Consider the following 18,299-nt stretch of genomic DNA (forward strand, 5'->3'; position numbering starts at 1 on the left):
TATTTTTTTTTTAATTTTTTTTTAACGTTTGTTTATTTTTGAGACAGAGAGAGACAGAGCATGAACGGGGCAGGGTCAGAGAGAGAGGGAGACACAGAATCGGAAGCAGGCTCCAGGCTCTGAGCCATCAGCCCAGAGCCCGACGCGGGGCTCGAACTCACGGACCGTGAGATCGTGACCTGAGCTGAAGTCGGAGGCTTAACCGACTGAGCCACCCAGGCGCCCCGATCACACCCTTTTAAAGAAAGAAGTTTGGTTCCATCAAACTCTCTAGCTTTCAAAACCTGGCTTGGGGGCTAGGGTTTCATTGATAATGCCGCGTAAAGTAGCCTTTTCTGACCTCCTGAACCATAGGAAAATCCAGGTCCTCTCTAGCCTTTACTAATAAAATTATGTGGTATTATAAATTGATTTTTGTAGGGCCTACACGAGAAGGAACGCATGCACAATTAAACACACGATGAAAAAGAATAGCGTTCGGTCTCGTGGGTCTAATGTGGATTTCACGAAACACTTTGCCGTGAGTTTGCTAACTTTTAACTTAGCACTCAGTTGAAGTGGAGGGCTTTGTTTTTTTCTTTTTTTTTCATCCCAAGCCATATTTAAATATGACCAGTGTGAATCACAGTACTTTACCCAACTAGAAAATGTTTATTTCCTACACTTTGGGGGAAATACGTTGTCTCAAAATGCTTTTCTCTTTATGCTATTCTGGGCACCTGCCCTTCCCCCTACATCCCACATTAAAATTTAATTCTTAAATTACTCTGAGTTTTTGGAGAAACGTCCAGATCTTCTTCTACCACATATGTTTTGGTTTTCTGACGATTGCGCACTGATGAAACGTGCCATGCATCTGTAGTAAATAAATCTCTGAATTGCTAATTGTTTCAGATTAACCCCATAGATCTTTAGCGCAGGTCTGTATGGCATTTTCAGCTCACCGATTTAGTCCGTTTATTTCTGGGGCTTTAATCACACGTGCTTTTTTTTTTTTTTTTTTTTTTTAATTTTTTTTTTTCAACGTTTTTTATTTATTTTTTTGGGGACAGAGAGAGACAGACAGAGCATGAACGGGGGAGGGGCAGAGAGAGGGAGACACAGAATCGGAAACAGGCTCCAGGCTCCGAGCCATCAGCCCAGAGCCTGACGCGGGGCTCGAACTCACGGACCGCGAGATCGTGACCTGGCTGAAGTCGGACGCTTAACCGGCTGCGCCACCCAGGCGCCCCAATCACACGTGCTTTTAAACACACGCTTTTGAACACACGTGCAGAAAAGTCACAAGGCCTCGTGGATAGTGTGGCTATCAGCATCTCTTTGTTCTGTCACCTCCGTGGGGGGGCAGGCCGCCCTTTATCTCCTCACGTTGGATTCATCAGCTCAGGCTGCCATACTCGAATACCACAGACTGGGGGGCTTAACAACAGAGATGTGTTTTCTTGAAGTCTGGAGGCGAGAAGTCTGGAAGTCCATGATCAAGGTGCCAGCAGAGTTGGGGTTCCGGTGACACCTCCCTCCGTAGCTTACAGGACAGCCTTCACACAGCCTAGCCTCTGTGCACACGCTCCTGGCTTCTTTCTTTCCCTATAAGGACACCGGTCCTGTCAGATGAGGGTGCCACCATTGTGACCTCATTTATTCTTGATTACCCTCTTCAAAGGCCTTATCTTTAAATACAGTCCTATTGGGGGGTTAAGGCATCAGCATATGAATTTGAAGGGGAGAGGACACAACTCATTCCATAACACATCTTGGGGGCAACACCACATGTCTCCCGTGAGATTCTCCAGATCCCTTTCCCCTTCTGTCCATAAGCTCCGTGCTCAGGGGTACTGTTCTGTATGTGCTCCCAGTTCCGCCGGCTTCTGGTGGGGGTTAGCCAGTAGGATACACTGGCAAGAAATGGGAGAGAAGGAGAAAGAGACTGGGGTCTCAGTACATATTCCCTTGACCCCCTTCTGTGCAGGACCAACATGGGTTGGCATGTCCCCGATCAGTTCTCAACTTCTACTAGCCCCTCTGTTTCCAGTTCCAGTGACCCCCCCACTCCTCAGCTTCCTTCCTTCATGAGGGGGTTAGGGGTCATTATTGACCTCATACTGTCCTTTGAAGTTTCCCTTCACCACGCCCAACGGTAACATGATTCCTTCAAATTATGCTTGATGGAAGGATGTCACCTCTGTCTGGAAGGCGCATTTCCAGAGCCGGGGCAAACCACTGTTCTAGAAACCAAGAGGATCTCCAAAGGACTCCATGATACATCATCGCTCCCTCACAGTGGTGTCACCTCTAGACGCTGCCATAATAGAATGACTTGGGGTCCTACTTCTAAGGGAGTCCTGGTCAGGTGGGGATTTCTGGGTGCAGTTTTGCATCTGAACCTATGTTCTTCCCCCTGAGAATGCTCAAGACCATATATGCATCCTTTCCTTCTCGTTTGAATCCTGCTGCTACCAAGTCTGGAGAGAATCTGGAGACTGGTCTGTCATTGGTTCTACTGCCAAACTTCAGTAAAGACACTGGAGACTTGGCTAAAAACACTACAGCAACCACTAGCCTTCTCTTTGCCCCAAAGAAGATTGTTGTTAAGGGTTAAGGGCACAGGCTTTAGCTCCACTTGGATTTCAAGCTCTGGCTCTGGCATTCATGAGCATTTCTGAGCCCCAGTTTGACCATCTGTAAAATGGTGATATGGATTTGAATTACACAGAATAACGTTTGTACGATGTTTGGTGCATAGTAAGTTTCTACAAATGTTAGCCTCTATTGTTTTTAGTGCATGGTGCGTAAAACCCCTCTTGCTCATAAAATAAAAATTACCTCTTAAGAACTGGCCCTCTGAGGGGTGCCGGGGTGGTGCAGTCAGTTGAGCGTCCGACTCTTGGTTTCTGCTCAGGCCATGATCTCATAGTTCGTGGGTTCGAGCCTCACACCGGGCTCTCTGCTGATAGCATGGAACCTGCTTGGGATTCTGTCTCTCCTTCTCTCTGTCTGTCCCGCTTGTGCTCGCTCTCTCTTTCTCTCTCTCAAAAATAAATAAATAAACTTAAAAAAAAAAAAAAAGAATTGGCCCTGTGTTTTCCCTCTTAATGTGGAAAACATTAAGAGGGAAATAAGTGTGTTTGTTTCTATTTATAAAAATCCTACATGGTCATGGAAGGATGGTGTGAAAAAGAAAACTCTTTCCTATTCTTACCAAACATAATAAGTTCTGTTACATTATCACTTTATGGCAGCTGTATGCATATAAAATTATAAAGATTAACTTCTTTACACATGCACACGCATCTGCACACACACACACACACACACACGTACATTTTTTTAAACTGAGATCGTATTATATCATTTTGTATCCTCCATTTGTAATTACATTGTGAACAGAAAAATACCTGCTAAATATTTTCTTGTTAAATTTTTTTTTTTTTCAATCAAACAAGTTTGGGCGGCGCCTGGGTGGTTCAGTCGGTTGAGCGACCGACTTCAGCTCACTCATGATCTCATGGTTTGCGAGTTCGAGCCCCGCCTTGGGCTCTGTGCCGACAGCTAAGAGCCTGGAACCTGCTTCAGATTCTTTGTCTCCCTCTCTGTCCCTTGCTCCCGGCTTGTGCTCTATCTCAAAAATAAATAAATAAACATTTTAAAAAATCAAGTACGTTTTTAAAGACCTTTTCATTGCATTTCTGTGTGCATCATAGACACACAGTCATAATTTTATACAGGTATCCAAATGTGATTGTGCTATATGTGCCTTTTCATAGTTTTGTGGTTCTTAATCTATTATCGGTTACAGTGGTATTTAAACCGGGAGTGTTTTGGCATTACGTCATGTGTTCTGTTGACCTGTCAGATAAAGCTCCAATGTAATCGTGCTTTTCGCCACAGCACAGCCTCTCAGTTAGAGAGAGCGCACGTATTGATGATGAATTTGACCCTTCCTTCTCTGGCTATGATGTTCTGTCTCTGAGGTAAGGAGATGAGGCACCGGGGTTTCTCAACCTGGCCATCTACACCATAGTGAGGAGTTAATTCCTTCTGGAGATTTTCAAAGCATTGAACAAAATCCTTCGTTTATGATGGCTTGGTGCTTTTTGTCTCCTTCTGTACATTTCATGAATATTTTGATGGGAAACTGAAAGTTGATAAACCAGACCCAGCTGTCCTGTGGCAGGAGCATCCAGAACTTTCTCTCCCTCTCTCTTCATGAATATTTCCCATTCCTGTCTGCTCATATTGCATTTTTCCACACTGAAGGACAAAAAGAAATCTATGTGCAGGTCAGTCAAGTCATGTCATAAATATTCTGTTCCTTGAGGTTTCAAGGTCACAGACAGTTTATCAAGGATATTTCAAATTCTCTGTCGTCTCTCTTTCCTTGGCTCTTTTACCAGAAATTCCAAAATAGCAGCCCAAATACTTTCCCTCCACCTGAGACCATAAAAGCTAGGACCTCGAAGCAAGGAAGAGGTTCAGCTGTCAACAGCTATGTGACTTTGGTTACCACTCTCTCATGACCAAATGATAGATTTTGGCCTCTGTGTCCGCCAGTGTGATTTCTAGTTTTAAAAAGGTAAAATTTCTGAGGGATTCAGCTCTGACAGTTCAGAGAACTGCTCTTCACTTTGGCTTATTTCTGCCTCTTCTTCTGAAGATCTCCCCTTATGGAACCAAATCGCCATTATGCTTCGGTACATCTATGTTCTACTTTGGTTCTTCTCTTTATATATTTCACAACCTTAGGAAAATCTTCAAGTACATGCCAAGTTTTGGCCTAAAGAATGTAACCCTATCTCCTAGCCTTGTAAGAAAGAATTCACGGATCTGGTTGACGAAAGGTATCTACAAGCAAATATGTTTGGAAAAAACATCAGATTGTTTCCACCCCCCCTTAGAGTTTCGCAATGGATGATCACTTACTAAGTTCTGCAATAGGGGAACCTGTTTTATTTTGCTTAACTTAGACTTTCCAAACATTCTTAACCTTGGAGTTCTTTTATTTCTGGTAGTATGCGTTAACATCCTTCATAATTAACGCCCATGCCGTACATAGGGGAGGCACAGCTCTGGAAGGCACATAGTCCCTAATTCTGCTGCTCACTGGCGACGTGATCTCAGGGTACATACAAAACTTCTTCACATGTCATATCGCTCGGATGTCAACTGAGGGAGCATAATGGCACCCGTTTCATGTGGGTGAAGATGTATAGCACTATTACATGTCTGTGGTAGTTACGACTAACAGTAGTCCAACTCTGGGGTCTGGCTCTTTGGGTGCCAATTTTGTCCCTCCGCTTCCTGACCTTGGGAACATTTCTTAACTTCTGTAGCTCAATTCTTCATCTATCCAATGGGGACGAAGATTGTACCATTCTCACAGTGTTGTTCGAAGAGTTCGGTCTGATTCACATAAAACAATTACAAATGTGCCTGGTCCGTGGTGGGTACCTAATGAACGTTAGCCATGTTATTGTCATCACTGGTGCTCGTGTTACATCTGTGAGTGTATCATGTGAAACGGATTATTTTATTTTATTTATTTCAATTTAAATCCAAGTTAGTTAACATATAGTGTCCTAAAAGTTTCAGGGGTAGGATTTAGTGATTCATCACTTACATAGAACACCCGGTGCTCATCCTAACAAGTGCCCTCCTTAATGCCCATCCCCCATTTAGCTCAACCCCCCACCACCTCCCCTCCACCAACCCTCAGTTTGTTCTCTGTGTTCAGGAGCCTCTTATGATTTGTCTCCCTCTCTGTTTGTATCTTATTTTTCCTTTCCTTCCCTTCCCCCATGTTCATCTGTTTTGTATCTTACATTCCACATATGAATGAGATCATATGGTATTTATCTTTCTCTGACTGACTTATTTTGCTTAGCGTAATACATTCTAGTTCCATCCGTGTTGTTGCCAATGACAAGATTTCATTCTTTTTGATCCCCAAGTAATATTCCATTGGACGTATATACCACATCTTTATCCATTCGTCAGTCGCTGGACATTTGGGCTCTTTCCATACTTTGGCTATTGTCGATAGTGCTGCTATAAACATGGGGGTGCATGTGCCCCTTCGAACCAGCATTTCTGTATCCTTTGGATAAATACCTAGTAGCGCAGTTGCTGGGTCATAGTGTAACTCTATTGTTAATTTTTTGAGGAAACTCCGTACTGTTTTCCAGAGTGGCTGCACCAGTTGGCTTTCTGAAAGGGATTATGTTAGATTTTTTTTTTTTATGTTAGATTTTTTTTTAATTGGGGTGTAATTGACCTATAACATTGTATTAGTTTCAAGTGTACAAAATAATGCTTTGATGTGTGTATATATTGTAAAATGAGCACCACAGTGAGTCTCGTTAACATCCATCACCAGGCATGGCTACATTTTTTTTTTTGTCCTAGTAATGAGAACTTTTAAGATCTGCCCTCTTAGCAACTTTCAAATAAGCAATACAGGATTATTCTCTGTAGTCAGTCACCAAGCTAGACATTACATACACATTATTTTAGTTCCCAAAAGCAGCTCCTCTCACCTCAAGAAACAGCTTAAATCCAGCATATTATGAAAAGAGTATCATAGCCCTCCTACAGATATTTGATGGTGCCTGTTGATTTTGACCTTCTCTCCATGTAGAGCCTGTGATCTGTATTTTCCATCATGTAACTTTTTCTGTTTGCGAACAGGGGCGGAGAGGCCTCGGCTCTGTTTTTGTCTGGGCCTCAGGAAATGGTGGAAGGAGCAAAGACCACTGTTCCTGTGACGGCTACACCAACAGCATCTACACAATCTCCATCAGCAGCACAGCTGAGAGTGGGAAGAAGCCTTGGTACCTGGAAGAGTGTTCGTCCACATTGGCCACCACCTACAGCAGTGGAGAGTCTTACGATAAGAAAATAGTACGTGGCATTTGCATGTCATGATTTATTCATTTATCTTTCACTACGAAATACAGAGGAAAGGGGTGCCAGGGTGGCTCAGTCGGTTAAGCGTCTGACTTTGGCTCAGGTCATGATCCCGCGGTTCATGAGTTCGAGCCCCGCGTCGGGCTCTGTGCTGACAGCTCAGAGCCTGGAGCCTGCTTCGGATTCTGTGTCTCCCTCTCTCTCTGTCCCTCCCCTGCTCACGTTCTGCGTCTCTCTGTCTCTCTCTAAATAAACGTAAAAATTAAAAAAAAAGAAATACAAAGGAGGAACCATAAACTTATACGCAAAAGTAATTCATGGAAATAGGCAAGTAATATATGGAAATTAGCTGCTGACGCAATACACATATTTGTAAGTTTCGTGATTCTGTTATTGGAAGTGCTTATCTGGGCCATTCGGTTCCAGCATTTGATGTGGTCTTAGACATGAGTAAGCTTTAGTTTTATTGAAGACAAATGAGCAGTCCACTTGGACCTTGCGAGTTAGTGGTAGAGAAGAGACCAGTTCCGACACTCAGCCTACTTGCCTTATCCCTCTGTCCCCATACTGCCTTTGAAACTTACCTTCAGTGCTTCGGTTTCAAAGTGGGTCTGACTAATTCCGTGGGAACTAAACCGATCAAAAGGTGCTTTTCTACTACTGAGGCACCAGCTTGCCTGAATGAAGAGCCCAGAAGTCCTACATGATCGCCCGCTTACCCGCGTGCCCTGCTCTCCGTGCAGACAGAGAACTGATTGAGAGTTCAGGTTGCAGGACCAGCCTGCTTGGGTTTTGTTCACTGTTGAACCATTTACTATAGCTGGGTAACGTTAGACACATTACTTAATGTTTCTGTCTCAACAAGCCTCATCTGTAAAAGGTGAGCATTTAATATTGCATGGTTTATGGCATTATTATTACAAAGATGATGAAGAAGTAAATAAAAAGGGCTTTGCATACTCCTTGAACCACTGACGCCCAAGGAAGTTCTGACTTTTGGGGTGCCCAGCGCCGTGCCTCTGGTTCTAAATTTCAAACACCTTTGCATTTTGCTCTTTTCTTGATGATAGTTTTGTAAACTGTCTCAGGATTTGTCTCTCTAAAGTGAATCTAAGCTGCTTCACTTGACATTTTTTAGCATTTAGCAAAGACCCTTCTCTCAGGTCTTGTAGATTCATGCAAATTTGGGTCGCATCTGATTACACAGGGAGGAAACACAGCACTCCCTTCGTGGAATTCTCCATCCACATCCATTTGGGTCTTCTTGATTATCCTGGTTATCATATAATTTTCATGTGTGATTCCTTAGCTACTTTTCACTACCTTCTTTAGTTACATTTTTCAGATTGATTTAAATAAAAATCGCCTACCCATATCCATATCCCCTCTACCCCTAGTTTTCCTTAATTCCTCCACAATAACTGGGTTAAAAAATATGTACATGAATCTACCTTTAAGCACCTCCAACATTCATCAGTAAACATAACCCTGCAATACAAAGTAAAATAGAAAAGGAGAAAACCCAGAGATGACAAGTACCACAGTTTCCCGGCTTTCTTAATGGGAAAGTGATGTTCCGTGATTTTTTACCTTCATTATGAAAATGTTATAATCCAGGAGTGCCCCTTTTGCTCTCAAATTTGCTTGTCTCTCAGAACTCACGGTCAAGGTCCACTAAAACTAAGTGGCATCCGTCAGTTCTGCACCATAAAAATCCTGATGGAACTCTCTGGAATAAGAGTTCCCTTTCTGTACCTCTGCAGTCTGAAGGCAAATTTGCCATTGCTTCAAAGTGAATATGCCCGTCGACTCCTGTTTTCCTTGTGTGGTGATTGCCATGGGGAGGGTACCATGAAGTTCCATAAATGCCTTTCTTAAGAGAAATGTACAACCCGGTGGGCAAAATATCAAAGGAGAAGAAAAGGCTTTCTGGGTCCTGGATGGGAGAAGGCAAGATGGACAGACCTCAAAATCTCTACGTGAGATTTACTCCCTAGACTTGACCTTCCTAGCCCCTCATCATGCTGTGATGCTATGGTGGATGCTGTGACCACCCCCCGCCCCCAACGACAGGCAATCATTTAGGATTCTCCCAGGGACGGACAGAATGATCCGTTCACTGGATGGATTCATTCAGCCATAGACTACACTTTCTCCCTAACTGCTGCTTCTGATACCAAAACCTTTACTGACTCCCTTGATATATGTAACCTATTTGTTTCTCACTTCTGTTGAATCTCTTTCTCCCATTTTCGTAGCAACAATTTATTAGTAATTTTTCTCCATCCCGTTCTTAGAATCTCTTTTATATTGCCCGAATCTGCAAATTACCGTAAACTGCAGAGGAATTTGGGAGCTGTTTCAAGTTCGAGTCTCCAGCCTTAGACCCATCTCTCAGTGGCTCAGTGACCCTCAACACTGCAATCTGTACCCCCCACCCCCCGAAGAAAGGCACTTTGATCGTGAACGTGTTAACAGTTTGAACATGAGTAGAGTTAGCAACAACACCGGCCTTTTATGGTCCAGCTGACCCCTTTTCCTTCTAGATGTCAGAATGACAAATAATCCTGCGACGTGCCTGGGACCTTTTCTTTACCAGGCTTTGAACCAAACGCCGGTGGGCCCTCAGAGGTGCCCACTTCCTGTCAATGGCATTGTGATTGAGTGTTGCAGGAATGGTGGTGACTGTCCCCCCTTTGTTCTGGGGCTCTCCTCCCTGGGCCATTCATTTCCTTGTGCCATTTGCGGCTTCTTCAGAAGAGCACTGTTGTCATTTCTTGTCTGTAGAGCCCCGTTGTGCTTTGAACCAGGCAGATGCTACGGATTCAGGAGAGAGGAAGGATCGCTCTGCTTCAGGAAAAGCACTTTTGTTCAATAAATTTGACTTGTCCCCAACAGAATGTTTTGCAAGCAGGAGAACCTGGCCCTGGGTTTCAGATCGGCCACATCTCTGCCCCTTGGTTTCCCACCACTACTGTTGGTACAGTTGTGGACCTCGGTATTTCATTCATGCTTTAATCGATTCAGATTGGTAATGGTTTTATATCATATTACAGCACGTGAAGCGTCCAGAATAGCAAGATTACTACCGTAAGAAACTCCCCTGTAAGCTCAACAGAAATCAGTTGAAATGACTGATTATTATAAAGCCACATTATCAACTAATACGTTTTTATTAACAATATTGCATGCTGCTTTTTCCGTGCCAAATATGTAATACGTTCACAGTTATAGTAACATGCCATAAATATGGCATTTTTTCTTTATCCTTCTAATTAGTGCCAGGTACTGGGCGTGCATTAAATGCATGGTCTCATAGTACCCTCAGAAGTCTACACAGGAGCACCAGGAACCGTCCTCACTTTACAGATGAGAAAACTAATGCTTGAAAGGTTGACAGAAACTTAGGCAGTACGTGATGGAGCCTGGATTCCCACCAAAGTGGGGATGGACGCCATCTTGTAACCAGGGTCTGTCACGCTCTGGAGACTTCTCAAGGGCACCCACCATGGGGCTGTCTGAAAGCACGGTGCTGCTCTCACCTGTTTGGGGTTCTTTTCTTAGTGATAAAAAAAAAAAAAATACGTATCTTTAGAACACATAGGTATGCATTATTTTTCACTCCCGGTGATTTATTTTGATTTTCACGTCCTAAGACTTCCTGATAATCCCCTAAAACAATCAGTACTCTTGCAAAAACCTAAAGCTCTTTGCCAATCCGAGTCGCTGGTCCCCTGTGTCAGCCCGGAGCTCGTCCAGAATATGCTTTCCGCGTGACGTTCAAGCGAGGGCTCTCCCTCTTGTCACAAGTGTCCTCTGTTAAGGCCCGGTACCGCCAGATAGCACTTCATTTGTGCTAATGAATTTCACCCCAGGGAGGGTTTTTCTTGTTCCCCTCCCCCAGTCCCTTTTATCTTGTTCAATTTTCTTCCTCCTGTCCTTAAATCTGCTTAATGTATTACACTTTTTCTTACTGACTGCCTGTTTTGCAGTAGATTGGAAACTACGTGAGGTCGAAGATTTTGTCTTGTTCCTTCCCAGAGCCTGAGCTTAGTAAATATGCATGCATAAATCACTATCAGACGCTGGGAAGGATGGGAGCGGCAAGGATTGTTTACGCAGCCACAGGAAGACGGGGAAATGCTCTGTTTCTTTAAGAAAAACTCCTTCTGGTAGGTTGGTAAAAGGCAAAGGCATTTGGCAATAATGTATTTCGCATCTGAAATTGCCCACAGGAATCTTGCCGTAAAGGCGTGCGTGCTACCTTTCTTAGTGTCCAAGAGCACTAAAGATCCCATCTAAAACCCTTCACTGCCTCCTGAAATGTCTCCCAAGTTCTGATTTGGAAATAAAGCTTCCCTCTCTCCCCAGTCCCTCCCATCGTTAAATGATCTCCTTCTTTTGGGACTCATTCAACCTTTGCCCTTTTTCCTCTGGTCATTTGTCTTAGAGATTGGAATATGGCCTTGATCCTGTTCCTCCTGGGAGGGGTCTTGTGAGCCAAGGGTTAGAGTACATAGGCTCTGCTCAGCCCATTCCTGATGTCATGTTATTTATTTGTGTTCCCAATAAACTTGCCCCCCCCCCCCCGGGGTATCTCAGGTTGGACTGAGTGACCAATTCCACGTGGAGGAATTGTCTTATTGCTTTTCATGTTCCTAAGCAGCTACAGATTTTCTCTTCTTACGGAAACATCCTGCCCCCCACCCCCACCCTCCCCCGCCACCCAAATCATTATTCAGGTACAGTCACCATTCACAATGGGGTTGATTTCTGTCATCTCCCTGTTTCTTCTTTTGGCTCGAGAAACGGCATCCTTTTTCAAGCAGAAGACTGGCAAATCCAGATGTGTTTAGTTTGTTTGGAAGCTTGATACACAGTCTCTTGAGAATGTTAAAAAGAGGAAATGAAATTTGCTCCTGAAAAGTTCCGATCTCGATGGTGGCCAGAAGGAGAAGGTCGATACCCACTTGCCGACTTGGGCTGGATCTCAAGGCCAAGTCCGCTGCCATGGCCGGTGGTGGCCTCGAAGGGCCACCTTGGCTCTCGCGGATGACTCTACCCGATAACTCAGCTTTTTTCTTTTGCTGCCATTTCAGGATTTAACCGTCACCGCTTACCCCGCTCTGTAATAGCTGCCACATGTCCTTAGGCAGGTTAGCCTGAGCCTTCATTTCCTTAGTTAATAGTGTATCTTGCGTGCAGAGTTCCTGTGGGTTTCGACGTAGCCGTATGCACACGCGAGCGTGCACACCCAGAAACGCCTATTGTGTGTTGTCTCACGTGCCGCAAGCTGCTTGAGGCGGTCGTTTGAGAAGCAGTCCAGCCTGTGGTGGCGACAGTAGTTGTAAGGAACAGCTGTACTTTTAGCCCCTGGGCTATATATACGCATAGACACTCATATCCTTTGTAGGTTGCTCGTGAGCTTATGTGAGTTTTTATCTGGAGAGGCGACAAAGGAGCAACCTTGAAGCCTTTCCTGATAATTGGGGGAGTTTATAGAACAAAACGAGTATACGGGAGCTTGATGTTAGTGATTCAACTTGGCCAACGAATGCTGTGCTTCCGCTCTATACCTAGAACCAAGCTGGACACTTGGGAGGCATCAAAAATCATCTAAGATGGCATCTTCCTCCAGTGATAACAACCTCACGTTTGTAGGCAAAGCCTCGCGTTTGCACTTGCATTTACAGATTCCCGTGGCAACACAGGCCTGGAATTCTGTGTGGCCTCGTCAGTCATGATTGAATTTTATACCAGACTTCGGTGAACACAGAAAGCACTAATTGGTCCTCAATTCCCTTGTATTTTGCTGTGCTTAATAAATCGGCTTCTTCTATTCTATTCACTGACACATCGAAGATTTATTTTCTGCCTTTATTCCCCCCATGGCTGTGTTTGAAACAGCTTTTCTGGCACGTTTCTGATCCAAATCAAAATCCACACCAGACACAAATTCAACCTAACAGACAGTAGGATCGTTTCGTGTTTCAAAAATATCTGTTCGGTTGCTCTTTTCCCAGATAGGAGACAATATGGCACCTTCAGAATAAAACAGATCGCGAGATATCAGGGAGATAGAAACTCTTCACTTCAGGGCTGCTATTAAGGCTTGTCACTCGTGGCCAAAGTCAATCAGAACTGAGATTCCCTGGAGAATTTCCTCAACAGGCTGGAATAAAAGACCCAATCAGCCCAACTAATGAAATGTGAAATAATGGGAAATAAGAGCTTACGATGAGAAAAAGTCGTGGTTCTGCTCGGAAGGAAGCGTGACTGGACCTGAACAACACCCACCCCTTCGCACCAAATAAAGATGACAATCCCTAGCTTGGTGGGGTCCAAAAAACCATCTGCAACTCATCCATGAGACAGGCTGAACATCTAATTTGCTGACCGGGACAGCTTTGATCTGGCTCGAGGCCTGGGGTCGTCTTCTGTTTGCCTCACTCTGACGGACAGAAAGGATATTTTCTCGAGCGATCAGAGAAGTTCCGTGGAGGAAAATTCTGTTTCTGATTTGGGTAGCGAACTGAGAGAGCTTGAAGTGTGCAAGATGGGCCACCGGGATTGAAACCCAATTTTGAGACCGTTTTTAAAATGGAGTCCGAACGGAAAGAGCTTTCTTGTTCCGTTTTCACATACAGAACCCTCTGGACTCCTTGCTCCGTGATGTGGGCCTACTGTTCCACGCCACGCTTCCTTGAAATCACACCGTCAGATCTTGCGTGCGTGTGTTGTGCTTAATGGGGTTGCCCCATGTGGTTCCAGTTTTCGGGACATCATTTTTCTTCAAGATCGCATGCTCCTTGGTGGTCCTTGCCTTTTCTTTCTAAAGATAGACACAAAAATTCCCTGATACTCTGGCTTCTCTTAATGACGAAAACCCTGCCTCAGATCTTTGTGGTAATTTACACCTAAATATTTCCACCACTGACAGTCACTTCCTCTTGAAGTGACCCAGCTGGAATTTCTCCTTAAAGCGGGGATGCGAAGGAGTGAGGCTGTTTTCGTTTCTTTTCTCTCCATTCCTTTTACCCTTCCTCCCCGTCACCTCCCTGCTCCACCCCTTTTCACGGTCTCTCACCACTCAAGTTTCACTTAGTTAAGGTGATTGCAAAACCTAAATGAATGAAAGCACAACGCCGACGTGGAATATTCCACACGCTTGCCCACACCGAGAGCGTTTAACGCTTGGTTGGTGTTTGCGTGGAAAAGTACGGAGCAGCTTTTCATTTAAGCCCGCAACGTGTATGTCCGTACCTGGTGACCGTATGGGGATGAGGCATATTCCTACGGCAGACCCGACGTCATCAAGCTTTTATTATTCACGTTTGAGGTTGGCCGGAGGTGGTTCTTTATCTGCCCGAAAAGCATTGCACACACTTGGAGTGTTTATTCTGGATTTGTTTCTGTGCATCCAAAGTGTCTGATCCAGCTGAGGAATAAGCAAGATGAGCCAAGTGGGAAGACATCGTGAAAAATCTTGAATCCAGGCACAAGCCATTGAAAAAAAAGAAAACCTGGCAAAGGAGCGTGGCCATGAAGGGGAGGCGAAGTGAGCAGAACACAGGGCCATCTCTCAACAACGGAATGTCTGGAGACTCGGGAACAGACTGCTCCGGGGTCCTTATGCCTTGACTTACTGACCGGGTGTTTGATAAACCAGGCTGCAAATTTACCCACGATTTCAAATGAATTAGAAATACCTTTGCTGGGCACCTAGGTGGCTCAGTCGGTTAAGAGCCAGACTTCAGCTCGGGTCATGATCTCACGGTTCGTGGGTTCGAGCCCCGCGTCAGGCTCTGTGCTGACAGCTCAGAGCCTGGAGCCTGCTTCGGACTCTGTGTCCCCCTGTCTCTCTGCCCCTCCCTCGCTCGCCCTCTGTCCTCTCTCTCTGTCAAAAATAAATAAACATTAAAAAAAATTAGAAATACCTTTGCAATGATCCAGCAGTCCCACTTCTCCTTGTACATTCAAAAGAATTGAAAACAGGATTGTGAAGAGATATTTGCAGCCCCATGGGCACAATAGCCGAGAGACGGAAGCCGCCCAGATGTCCGCTGATGGATGGATGAATAAAATGCGGCAAATACATACAACGAAATATTGTGCAGCCTGAGACGAAGGAAATCCTGCCAGATACTACAACATGGATGAGACTCGAGGACGTTATTCTTCGTGAGATACGCCAGTCACGCACACGCAAAAAGACAAATACTGTGTAATTACATTTATAGGAGGTGCCTAGAGTAGTTAAACTCATAGAAACAGAAAGTAGAACACAGGCTTGGAGGAGGGGACAAAGGAGAGTTGTTTAACGGGTGGAGTTTTATTCATACACGATAACGTTCTAGAGATCTGTCGTAAGGCAGCGTGCAGATAGTTAACAAAATTGTACTGGACACTTGAAAGTTGTTAAAAAGGTAAATTGGTGTTATGTGTCTGTTACCCCAACAAAAAGCCAAAGAAATACATTTTAAAGCCAACAATTAGGGGCGCCTGTGCGGCTTAGTCAGTCAAGCATCCGACTCTGGGTTCTAGCACAGGTCGCGATCTCATGGTTCGTGACTTCGAGCCCCAAGTCGTGCCCTGTGCTGCCAGCGTGGAGCCTGCTTGGGATTTTCTGTCTCCCTCTCTTCACTCGCTCGCTCACTCGCTCTCAAAATAAACAAACATTTTGTAAACAATAACAAAGTCAACAATTAAAAATCCAGAAAGTTTCTTCGGCAGAAGTGGGCAAGGGCTCTGTTTACCCAAACATCCTCTAAGCGAAGGGTGTGGAGGTTTGGAAGGTGGCTGGTTAATCAAGTCTGTTAATCGAGAGAAAACCTCGCCTTCTTGCCAGATAGACTGTCGGGAGTCCAGACCTCCACCACCACATCTCTATGGTTCTATTATTTTTGTTCATTCTGCCACTTTGTGTGTATCCGTGCCTGTTGGCATGGATCATCTGGCGACCTTAACAGTGTCCAAAGGAACAAAGAAAAGACCATGAGAACCGATGACCCTGGATGAAGCTAGTTCAGCCCGCGTGTCAGTCTAGAGCCATCCTAGGTAATTAAATAGTCCATCCAGACATCCGCATGGGACGCTGAGGAAATATTTAGGGGAGGGCTCATTTCTAAGGAGTTACATGGCACTTCCTTCCTGTGAAGATCAAATTTCTTTCCAAATCAGCCAATCGGAAGGGGATCTCAGAAAAGCAGGACTTGGTTTTCAGCCGCGTTTATCCCGCCACACCTTTCTGATGACCTTCCTCCTCAGTTTCCCTGTCTGTAAAATACAGGCAATACCCTTGTCTGGATCCAGAGAAAGCTTAATCCCCGTCCTCCAGTAACCGCAAGGAGATCACCAGCTCATCTCGTGAGCCTTGTGTGTTCCCAGCAGGAGTGATATGAGACCCAAGGAGGCAGAAGTGGATGCTCGTGGGGGAGGGAGGATTTTTTAAATCGTAGATATTTCGGTGGTTTGCAGAATCTGTATCTCGTAGTGTTTAATTTGTCTTGTCGCGGAGACTCTCAGTTTAACGGTTTTCCCCCTTAAGTGAGATGATCCTGAAACAGAGGTTGAGGGCCGCTGCTCTCGCTGGTGGACGTGTTATTCAGCCACAGCTCAAGTGAACCAGATTCAAACCAAGAGGAAAACAATGACCTAGGTCTCACATTCTGCTTTAAAAAAATGGAGAAATGGCTAATCTCCTTCTGTGACATACAGGCAGGCACTTAGTGCTGTCCCATCAAGCACCCGGGCTTCAACCGTGTTTTTAGTATTCACGTGAAATCTCTGAGGAGGTCTTAAACCAGTGTTCCTTGCATGACAGGGCTCGGCTTTGCTTAAAACCTGCAGCTCGGGGCGCCTGGGTGGCTCAGTCTGTTGAGCGTCCGACTTCGGCTCAGGTCACGATCTCGCAGTTCGTGAGTTCGAGCCCCGCGTTGGGCTCTGTGCTGCCAGCTCGGAGCCTGGAACCTGCTTTGGATTCTCCCTCTCTCTCTGCCCCTCCCCCGCTCATGGTCTGTCTCTCAAAAATAAATAAACATTAAAAACAAAATTAAAACACAAAACAAAACAAAACAGAAAACCTGCAGCTCGCCCAAGGCATCAGTTCTGGGAGGACAGGGGTCAGATCGTGTGCCTTTATGCTCCCAGTGCCTAACTCGGTGTTTGGTTGTCGGTTCAACATAACCTGCTTATGAAAGTGCTGGGGTAATGAAAGAGCTTTAGTCTTAACTAGAGCTGGGTCTGGGGTGAGGCAAGCGAGCGTTTGGGGGTAAAATTTAAGGGGACACTCGCATAACCCCCGCGTTCCGAGCCAAAGACTCACCGTAGTCCTGACCCTGGTTTTCACGGAAGCGGAGTCCCATTTCCACAGGCTGCCCTTTGCAAAGTCGATTTACACAGGCGACTCTTCTGGAAGTGATATGGTCAGGAGTGCAAAACGAGGCATTTAAAACAACCGTTTCGGCACCCCTCCGTTCCGCTTTCACGAGTAAATTTCTTTCGACTTGCGCGTGACTCACATTGACCCCAGCTCCCTAAATGTTTCATTGCTGTCTTCCAGATTACCACAGATCTGAGGCAACGCTGTACAGACAACCACACCGGGACCTCGGCCTCGGCCCCCATGGCTGCGGGCATCATCGCCCTCGCCCTGGAAGCCAAGTAAGCCTTTAGCTTCCTATTGTCTCCGCTGGCGACAACCCCTCATCTCAAGGACAACTTACCCATTCCCTACTATATGATCCCTAGCACAACAACCCAGAGCAGAATCTTCCAAATGCGACCTTTCAAACGTCAAAGACTAGGGTTTTAAAAAGAATTTTTTTCCCCCGATATCAAGGAAAAAAAAAAAAAAAGCAATTCTTTTTTTTTTTTCTTTTTTTTTTTTTTTGGTTTTTATATCCTTAAAAAATCAAACTGTGTAATTACTTTATTATGGAGTCATGGTGTAGGCATGCCAGTTGGCTCCAACCCTCTTGCCTTGTTGAGGTTTTTATTCTAGTCTGGGAATGTTCCTGTGGGTCTCAGAACAGTCAGGGGCCCTTTCCCTGCAGAACAGCCAGGCGGCTCGGATTCCAGGACAATAGCGCTCCCTCTGGGGGACAGACTATGTCAAGGTCATTTGACTGAATGAAGCTCAGGGTCAAGAACAACCCACCCACCTTCAGTCCTGTTGCGCGTGGTCAAATTCTGTGTCTGAGAGATCCCCTTGAAAGGCCCCTTAGATTCTGTGCTGTAGGCCTCACTCTCTGTCTGTAAAACACCAACAGATTCTGCTGTCTTAACCAACGTAAATTTGTCTCCACTCTTGGGAATCCTGGATCTTAGTTCTTTCAAAACCTCGTACAGACCTACACGCTCTTACCCTCAATGTCAAAACCCAAAATGCCAAGAAA

At 45.1% G+C, this 18,299-nt stretch overlaps 1 protein-coding gene across 3 annotated transcripts in view; it reads left to right on the forward strand.

Moving 5' to 3' along the window:
* Positions 1-18,299, forward strand: part of PCSK5 (proprotein convertase subtilisin/kexin type 5) — a 447,663-nt gene that overhangs the window by 188,427 nt on the left and 240,937 nt on the right. For all 3 annotated transcript variants that reach the window (XM_042911954.1, XM_042911956.1, XM_042911957.1), the window contains exons 8-9: positions 6,685-6,897; positions 17,465-17,565. In XM_042911954.1, the coding sequence (XP_042767888.1) occupies positions 6,685-6,897; positions 17,465-17,565 (314 nt within the window). The remainder of the gene's footprint in view (positions 1-6,684; positions 6,898-17,464; positions 17,566-18,299) is intronic.

Source organism: Panthera leo, chromosome D4 (assembly GCF_018350215.1).
Source record: "Panthera leo isolate Ple1 chromosome D4, P.leo_Ple1_pat1.1, whole genome shotgun sequence".
Lineage (NCBI taxonomy): Eukaryota > Metazoa > Chordata > Mammalia > Carnivora > Felidae > Panthera > Panthera leo.